Source organism: Salpingoeca rosetta (assembly GCF_000188695.1).
Source record: "Salpingoeca rosetta unplaced genomic scaffold supercont1.19, whole genome shotgun sequence".
NCBI classification, from domain to species: Eukaryota; class Choanoflagellata; order Craspedida; family Salpingoecidae; genus Salpingoeca; species Salpingoeca rosetta.
The window spans coordinates 146334-155815 of NW_004754915.1; the positions used below are offsets into that span (position 1 = coordinate 146334).

The 9482-nt window shown below is 60.4% G+C and overlaps 2 protein-coding genes across 2 annotated transcripts in view; one reads left to right on the plus strand and one right to left on the minus strand.

Moving 5' to 3' along the window:
* Nucleotides 1-1591, minus strand: part of PTSG_07784 (uncharacterized protein) — a gene marked incomplete at its 3' end in the record, with an annotated part of 7078 nt that extends 5487 nt beyond the window's left edge. Inside the window, exons 1-4 of the mRNA XM_004991529.1 lie at nt 1457-1591; nt 1136-1168; nt 927-987; nt 1-665 (exon numbers count right to left, since the gene is read on the minus strand). The exon at nt 1-665 is cut by the window's left edge and continues 1757 nt beyond it. Of these exons, the coding sequence (XP_004991586.1) occupies nt 1-665; nt 927-987; nt 1136-1168; nt 1457-1567 (870 nt within the window). The 5' untranslated portion in view covers nt 1568-1591. The remainder of the gene's footprint in view (nt 666-926; nt 988-1135; nt 1169-1456) is intronic.
* Nucleotides 1592-1751: 160 nt separating this feature from the next.
* PTSG_07785 (uncharacterized protein) overlaps nt 1752-9482 on the plus strand; it is a 9350-nt gene continuing 1619 nt past the window's right edge. Inside the window, exons 1-7 of the mRNA XM_004991530.1 lie at nt 1752-1820; nt 2105-3683; nt 4009-5634; nt 5880-6507; nt 6773-7077; nt 7422-8456; nt 8750-9418. Of these exons, the coding sequence (XP_004991587.1) occupies nt 2106-3683; nt 4009-5634; nt 5880-6507; nt 6773-7077; nt 7422-8456; nt 8750-9418 (5841 nt within the window). The 5' untranslated portion in view covers nt 1752-1820; nt 2105. The remainder of the gene's footprint in view (nt 1821-2104; nt 3684-4008; nt 5635-5879; nt 6508-6772; nt 7078-7421; nt 8457-8749; nt 9419-9482) is intronic.

The following is a 9482-nucleotide window of genomic DNA, read 5'->3' on the forward strand; positions in this document are numbered from 1 at the left end:
TACATCTGCGCGCACCGTCCCCTCCTCATCCTGCGTCGGCAGCAACACCAACACAGGCTTTGCAGAGTGCTGCTGTTGCTGCTGTTGGTCATGCTGTTGCTGCTCCTGTGGTGGTGGTGGTGGTGATGACTCTCCATGCTCCTCGCTGTCGTGCTGTTGTATCGCGACAGGCCCGTTCCCGCTGTAAATGAAATCATCTTCAACGCCACGAGTATCCGCCTTGTTCACGCCCTCTGCTTCGATCTCCCCATCCTCGCACGCGTGCGCGCCATTCACAAAGCCGCTGATCTGTAAATACTCGTCAACACCGCTCTGCTTGTTGTCCTTTTCCATCCTGTCCCCGTCGCCACTGTCAATGTCATCGTCTGCAAACGAAAACTGGACGGGCGGTGCAGGTGCTCCTGATGGTGCTTCGTCTTCTGCGGCAACGCCGGCTGTTGTCGTGTTGTTGTTGTTGTTGGCGTGCGTGGGGCTGCCATCGCTGTGGGTGGTGTTGTTATTGCTGCTGGCTGTGTCATTTTCATTGTTGTTGTCGTCGTTGGCCGGGGTGTTGTTGATTGTGTCCTTGTTGTTGCTGCCGTTTGTGCCGGTGCCATTGGCGAGTGGCGAGACCGGTGTTTTGCTTTTCGTCGTCACGGGTAGCCCCTTTGTTTCCTCGATAGTAGCTGTGCACGAGTAGCAAGCAAGAAGCAACATGAGATTGGCATTGGGCGGACACAGGTTGCAGTCATGAAGCACTTGTGTTGGGAGGGGGAGGGAGGTGGCTGTACTGCTACAAACACCCACAACACAGCGCAAGCCACCCACAACACAGCGCAAGCCACCCACAACACAGCGCAAGCCACGCACCGCTACAAACGAAACACACACACACACACACACACACACACACACACACACACACACACACACACACACATAAGCACCTTGGCGACAGAAACCATCTGTTGGGAACATGCCAGCCTTGCCCGTGTCGAGGTTGAGACCCTGCATGGCGGCAAAAGATAGGATAGAAATGAGAAAACAGAAAGGAAGGTGCGATCAGGGTGACGCGTGTTCTGTGTGTTGTGTTGTGTGCTTGTTGGATCGAGGCAGACAAGTGAGCAGGGAGTTGCATGGCTCGAGTGCGACATACCGTCGACCATAGATCAGCGTCCTCCGGCGCAGCCTGGCGTTGATCAAGCAAAGACAAAGACAAGGTGTGCAGATGCAGTTGCAGGGCGTGCACAAGGATGAGAAAAAGCAGCAATGTGCCACGAAGCCAGTATCCATGCACAAACAAATCCGTCCATTCTTTGCACGCACAAATGTGCCAGCATGAGCCCATGAGACGAAGCTCCTCCCTCCGTATTCCCACATCCGCGCAGCACATGTCTGCACAGCACATTGTCTAAACAACAAACAGCAACACAACGACCACACAACAAACTCGTCTACACACTGTGTGCAAACAAACCAGGTTTGTGATGATTTGAACGCGTTGGCCCGGCTTCATGTGCAGCTCATCATCCATTTCGGGAACAAACTCATGCTCACACACCACGACGCAGCCCACAGTCAGCCCCATGGTGCGTGTCCAGCCACTCCCCCATCAAACTTCACCACACGACGACGATGGTTGGCTGGCTGGGTCGCTGTCTGTTGGCGGGGGTGGTTGTTTGCTGTTCGCTCGATTGATTCGAAAACGCAGGAGACGACACCACAAAATTTTCCCATGAACTTTTTTTGTTTGGTGTGTATTTTCCTGAGCTGTGTGGTACGGGCCCAAACCACCGTGAACTGGCCTGCGAAGGACAACCAACAGCCAACAACCAACCAACGTGAGATGGAGTGAGAGGGAGTGTGGATGCGAGTGAGAGGGGTGAGAGTGTGGCAGGATGGAGTGCTGTCCTTGCTTCCTTGTGGTGTACTGTGTCACAGCTGTATGATCTCTCTTGCTGTTGCTCATGATGCTTGAAGCCCTGGGAGCAACCATTTTACCCATAGCTCGCCCACCTAAACACTCAAACACACACACACACACACACACACACACAATGCATACACACACACACACACACACACACACACACACACACACAACCGCACTACCACACAAAAACAGCATGGAAACGCAAGCACAGGGGTGGTTTATGAAGAAGGCCAGTGGGCTGGGCAAGGCGCAGAGGCGGTTCTTTGTGCTGGAGGGCCCAACCCTGACGTACTATGCCAAGGCAGATGGCTCCCGCGGCGTGGACAAGAAGGGCACCATCAACATCACCAGCGCCTCCGTGGTCAAGAGCAAAGGCCGCGATCTCTCCATTGCCGTGCAGGGCCGCACATACCACCTGCAGTCCGACACCACAGAACAGGCCAGCCAATGGGAGGTCATGCTCGGCGTCATCATCAACAGCCTCCGCAAGCGCATCAGCAGCGTCAGCAGCGTCAGCAGCAGCAGTAGCCCAGCGAGCAGCGGCAGCAACACCCGCACCTCCTCCGTGGCCAGTCGCACCCAGTCCACCAGCAAAAGCACCGCCATTCGCACGGGCTGGTTCGTGAAGAAGGCGGAGAAGGTCGGCAAGAACCAGAGGCGGTGGTTTGAACTCTACTCCTCGGAGATCCGGTACTTTTCGCGCCAGAGCGAGGGCAAGGGCAAGGACCGCAAGGGCAGCATCCCGCTCTCCGCCGCCGTGCAGGTGTCCTTTGACGAGCCAGAGCTCACCATCTACACCCCGTCCCGTACATACTACCTCATTGGCGAGGAGCCCGGCTCGGCCGAGATCTGGGCCCTGGACATTGCAAAACACACACCAGCCATCATGCGCAAGGCCGCCACCGGCGCTTCACCAACGTCGCCCGCCCGCGCCAGCAGCACCAGCGTCTCCGCTTCACCGCGCAGCGTCAGCCAAAGCCGAACAGAGCCAATGCAGCAGCTGGACGTCGCCGAGGAAGGGCCTCGCCCGCCCATTGATTCGCGCAAGTCAACCGTCACGTCGGACGTGTGGGCAGAGGGCGTTCCCAGCAGCGCCAGCGGCGGCAACAGCAGCAGCAACAACAACAACAGCAGCAACAACAGTACGAACAATGGCGGGGACAATGCCGCAACAGCAACAGCACCACGCGGTGGTATGGAGGAGATTGGCAACAGCGGCATGTTCAGCAACCCGTCCTTCCGCAGGAAGACGGCAAGCAGCGGCACCGAACACGCTGCCACGCCATCAGGAGGAGGACACGCGCGCACGGAGAGCCAGGGCTCCGCCGCCAACCAGCCCTTGCTCCAGCGCACAGACGTCGACGTCACAGACGACTTTGCCGACCCGCACCCATCAGCACCGCCCACAACGGCTGCTGCCAACACGGCCGCCAACACTGCTGGCCGCGGCGGCGATGGGCGTGGAGAGCGCCGCATGAGCGTGAGTCTCGGCGCAGACCTGACGGCCGAGTCCAGCAGCGACGCGCAGGGCGTGTTCTCCGGGTGGCTGACCAAGCATGCCGACGGCCTGGGCAAGAGCCGCAAGCGCTTCTTCGTGCTGGAGGGCGCCACCATCTCCTACTACGAAGACGCTGCTGGCGAGCACGCAGGCAGCGGGCTCAAGGGCGCTGTGAACCTTGAGGCCAACACGTCCGTTACTGTGGACGGCAAGCACATCCACATTGTCCAGAGCTCGCGCACGTGGCGGCTCACTGCCAACACCGCCGACGAGGTGGGTGTGCCGCTTGCTTCCTTGTTTCGTCACAGTTGTGTTTGCTCGTGTCAGTGTGTGTCGGGGTGGGGCGCAGTGTTTGTTTGGTTTGTTGCTTATGTTTTAAGTGGTTTGGTTTGGATTTGGGCATGGCGCAATGGGAGTGAATTGCTCTTCGTTGCACCCCCCCCCCCACACACACACACACACACACATGCACTGACATACACACGCACGCACACCAAACTTCACACACACGCACTTACACGTGCACGCAAACACACACACACACTCTCTCTCACTCTCTCACTCACACATTTGCATGTACGCTTTGTTCAACCACCAGGCGAAGGCGTGGAAGAGCCACATCGACACGGCTGTGAAGCGGTTGCTTGCAGGCAACGCCAGCAGCTCCAGTGCGCCCGGCACAACAATGGCGTCATCGTCAACAGCGGCAGCATCCGCCAGCGGCGGTGCTCGAACAACAACGAGTGACGGCAGCCTGTGCGGGTGGTTCAAGAAGAAGGCGGGCAAGGCTGGGCGTGACCAGGAGCGCTTCTTCATCCTCCGCTCGTCGCAAATCGACTACTTTGCCAAGGAGGAAAACGGGGCGGGTCGCGGTGCAAAGGGCAGCATCTCGCTGCTGGGCGATGTGGCCGTGGACACGGTTGGCCCCGAACTTCTGCTGTACACGCCCGAGCGCACGTGGCAGCTGTCGGCAACAGAGGAGCAGTGCAGGCTGTGGAAGCAGCGCATCCTGCAGCAGGTCGCCACCGTCAGAGATTACGCAACGCAGAACGAGGACATGCAACAGCAGCTGGCGAACCGGTCCAGTGCGCCGTCAGCGTCACTGGGCAGCAGCAACGGCGGCGGCAATGGCATTGGCATGGGCTCCAGCACCACACGCGCACGCACGGCGACAGCGGCCGGGCGCGCCAGCAACGCGTATGCGCACGTGACGTCGCTCCAGGGGTGGTTCCGGAAGCGGGCTGGCGGGGTGGGCAGCACGAAAATGCGGTATTTTGTGCTTGAGGAGAGCGTGGCCAACCCGGTGCGCATCGCCTACTACACAGACGCCGCAGACGACGGCAGCGGGCGCGACCTCAAGGGCGAGATTGCCTTCTCCAACATCCTGCGCGTGGAGGCTGGCGGGTCAGCCACGCTCACCATTCACACGCCCTCGCGCGGGTATGTGCTCGAGAGCAGCAACCCAGCACAGGTGGATGAGTGGGCAGGCGTGCTGCAGCACCTGCTGGCCACCATGCACAGGGACACGCTCGCCACGGGCGCCGGCGTGGAGCGGGATGACGATGAGGAGGAGGCAGGCATGGCAGCGGCACGCGGTGCTAGCGGCGCCAGCGATGAGCCCGTGCTTGCATCGTGGATGACCAAGAGGGCGGCCGGTGTTGGCTCCAGCAAGCGCCGCTTCTTCGTGCTGCGCGGCCGCGAGATTGCCTACTACGCGGAGCAAGGCGATGGATCACGCGGGGTAAACCACATTGGGTCCATTGAGATTGGGTTTCGCACCAAGGTCACGTGCGAGGACCTGAGCCTGTTCATTGTCAACCCAGACCGCACGTGGGTGCTGGTGGCAGACGACCGCTCGGCCGTGCTGCGCTGGCACCAACACCTGACGCGCCTCGTCGCCGCCCTCAACAAGGAAGAGGGCTTTGCTGCCAGCGGGCGCGTGAGCCCGCTCGGTATGCACAGCGACACAGAGGGAGAAGACCTTGAGGACGACACGGATGTGGTGGACATGCTGCCACGGCAGGGTGTGTGGCTGACGAAAAAGGCTCACACGCTTGGCCGCTCCAAGTCGCGCTTCTTCAAGCTTGTCTTCTCAATTGCGCTGCAGGAGATGCAGTTGCGTTATTACGCAACGCTTCGTGACGGCATTGCCTCGGACTGCAAGGGAAAGATTGTCCTGCAATCCCCAAACGACATCAAGGCCGCGAAAACCAACATCGTCATCGTGCGTATGGAAGGAGGGAGGAGGAAGGAAGGTTTTGTGTGCGTCTGCGTGTCTATGCGCGCGCGCGTGTGTCTGTCTGTCTGTCTGCGTGTATGTGTGTGTGTGTGTGTGTGCGTCAGCTTCCTTGTCACAGTCGCTGTTGTTTGTGCGTGCATGCGCGTGTGCTTCCCGAACACATGTGTTGCCATGCATCTCCTCACACCAGCATTGACTCACACGTTCGCTTGTTCCTTTCCCAATCCCAGACAACGTCCAAGCGCACCTGGCACCTGCATGCGTCGAGCGCACAGGAGGCGGCCCACTGGGCAAGCACGTGGACCGAGGCCATGCTGCTCCACAGGGAGGGGCGCAAGGTCCTCACCACCACCACCGCCAGCAGCAGCGCCACCGCCAGCAGCAGCGCCAGCGGCGGGCTGTACTCGGCGGGGGCAGGCGCTCGCATTCCGCTCAACGTGCGGCTGCAGCAGCTGCTGGGCAACGAGGCGCTGGGACGCGACGCCATCCTCACCACGCTGCGGCAGGAGTACGGTGGCGAGGTCGTGGATAGTGCGCAGTCGCTCATTGACGATGCTCTTGCCCGTAAGATGCGCGAGGAGAGGGGGCGGCCGGACATGGCGGGCTGGCTCATCAAGGCCGCGCACAAGTTTGGCCAGAAGAAGAGCCGCTTTTTTGAATTGCGCGGCAGCGTTGTGCGCTACTTTGCTGAGGAGCAGGAAGGGCGCGGCGTCAACGAGAAGGGCTTCTTTGTGCTTGAGGACGATGCTGACGTCACGTGTACCGACATGACGGTGGAGATTGTCAACACCGACCGCGTGTGGCAGCTGCACGCCTCGTCTGCCCAGGACGCACAGGCTTGGGCAAAGGCCCTCCTCGGTGCGTACCCCTGTGTGTGTGTGTGTGTGCATGTTTGCATGTGTGTGTGCATGTGTGTGCATGTTTGCGTGTGTGTGCGTGTGTGTGCATGTTTGCATGTTTGCGTGTGTGTTTTTGCGCATGTGTATTCTTACTTCCACACACACACACGCGCGCACACACACACGCGCACACACACACTCTCTCTGTCTCTCTCACACTCACTCAATCGCTCACTCACACCCCCCCCCCCCCCACACACACACTCGCTCACACGTACGTGCAGCTGCGCGCGGGAAGGCTGTGGACACGTCGCTCGGCACGGACGCCTTTGACGGCGACGACCAGCTGGCAACAGAGGCAGAGGTCGCGCTGCCAGCGCTGGGGAGCGACTGGATTGTCAAGCGCGGGCAGGGCCGCATGGCGGGAGACAAGCGGCGGTATGTTGTGCCCGTCTTTGGCACGTCATCACGCAAGCTTAAGCTCAAGTATTACGCAAGAAACGACGACACCGGGCCCTCTGATCCCAAGGGCTACATCCTGCTCACGGACCCGGAGGCCATCATGGTTGAGGACTCCACCATCATCATCGTACGTAAAAAGTGTGGCGACAGCTGGTCAACACAACGCATCACCTGGATGCACTCACAGCGGCACAAACACGAGCATCTTCCCTCGCGCGCGCGCGCACGCACACACACACACACACACATCAGCAATCAGCACACGCCGCAATTGATCACATACACACACACACATCTGCATGCACTCACACCACACCACACCACACCACACCACACCACACCACACCACACCACACCACACCACACCACTGACACCACAACACACACCACCACTGACACCACACCACACCACACCACACCACCGCGCCCCTTGCCCCTTGTCACTGCCCAACCTGTTGCTCGCCACACCAGGCGACGGATGCGCGGCACTGGCGGCTGCGGGCGTCCTCGGACCGCATTGCCGAGGGCCTCGCTGATGGGTGGCGCCAGGGCGTGCGCGCAATCAATGCAGACACGCTTGCACACGCCGGCGCAAGTGGGGCGGACCAGTGGAAGCTGCCGCTGTACGTGCGCGGGAACGAGTTGCTGGCCCAGCACCGCGATGAGGATGACATGCTGCGCATCCTGGAGAGCGAGTACACGCCTGCAGAGCTGGACGCAAACGCCGGTGTGCTGCAGCAGCTGCTGAACGTGGCCAAGCTGCAGCAGCTGCGGGAGCAGAACCACTCGGCGGCGGTGAGCGGCTGGTTTGTGAAGAAGGCGCACAAGCGGGGCAAGGACCGCAAGCGGTTCTTCCAGCTGCTCGGCACGGACGTGCACTACTATGTGGACGACAACGGCGGGCAGGGGGTGATGCACAAGGGCACAATCAGCATCGACCCGCTGGCGGAGATCTCGGCAGAGGGCACGGAGCTGACCATCATGACTGGTGGGCGCGTGTGGACGCTCATTGGCGACTCGGAGCTGCAGGCGCAGGAGTGGGTTGAGGCGCTGATGGACGCGCGGCAGCGGGCCAGCGAGATGCAGACGCTAGCAGACGCCGCAAAGCCAAGTCGCATGGACGTGCCGTTTGATGGCGTGGAGGGTGGTGGCGCAGAGGGCGCTCACGCCCGCACGCGCAACAACCCACACAGCAGTGGTAATGGCAGCGGTAATGGTGGCGGTGTTGTGCCGGGCGATGCATTTGGGCGTCGCATTGCAGGGGCCAAGGAGCCTGAGATTGACATGACCTTTGGCGAAGGTGTGTGGCTGGACAAGCAGGGGGAGGGCATGGGCCGTATCACGGGCGACAAGCACCGCTACTTTGAGATGGTGTTTGGCGTGACCTCTGCCTCGCTCAAGCTGTGTTACTACGCCGGATACAAGGAAGGGCCCGTTGATCGCAAGGGCGAGCTGAAACTGGAGCCAGATTCAGACATTGCTGTCAAGAACAAGACCATCTTCCTCGTGAGTTTACCCTAGGCAGGCGTGGCGAGCACATGTTTGTGCGTGTGTATGTTTACGAGTGCGGGTGTGCGTGCATACGCTGTGTGTGTTTGCGGGTGCGGGTGCGGGTGCGGGTGTGGTTGTGTGTTTTGTTTGCATTGTCTGCTGTGCGTAATTTTGGGAGCAAGTAGCATTCATTGTCAACTCCGCACCCCCCCCCCCCACACACAAACACATACATACACACACACACACACATACACATCCTCTGCTCACATACTCGTATACCACCACATCCTCCCTCTTCCAACCAGTCACTGCCCGGGCGTCGATGGAAGCTGACTGCGGAGACGGCCAAGGCTGCGAAAGTGGCAGTGTCGCAGTGGCGGCAGATTCTGCTGGATTATCGCGACTTCAACGCCCTCCCTCTCGACCACGCCAGCCATCGCCTGCCGCTTGCCGTGCGCGTGTACCAGCTGGTGGCGGGCGTGGCCGGCAGCGAGGTGATGGAGGACGACATTTCGGCGCAGCTGCGCGAGGAGTACACCGGGGATGCCCTCAAGGGCACGGAGACGCTTGTGGCCCGCGTGGTGGCAAACTTCAGGCTGTTCTCAAAGCAGACGGCGCCCACGGTGACGGGCTGGTTTGTGAAGAAGGCGCGGCGAGTGGGCTCGAGCCAGCGCAGGTTCTTTGAGCTCATCGACAACACCATCAACTACTTTACCGACTGCGTTGACGGGCGCGGTGTGGACTGGAAGGGCAGCGTGCACGTCACGCCGCGCTCGCACATCCAGCAGAGCCTGCGGCAGCTGCTCATCAACAACCCGGACCGCAGCTGGGACCTGACGGCAGACACAGTTGAGCAGGCGCAGGAGTGGGGCGCGGCGCTGCGGGCGGCCAAGAAGAAGTGCGAGGAGAAGAAGAAGGCAACAGAGGCCCGCATGGAGCGAACAGGGTTCTCGGAATCAGCAGCCGTCCCAGAGGTGCCTGTTGTGTGTGTGTGTGTGTGTGTGTGTGTGTGTGTGTGTGTGTGTGTGTGTGTGTGTG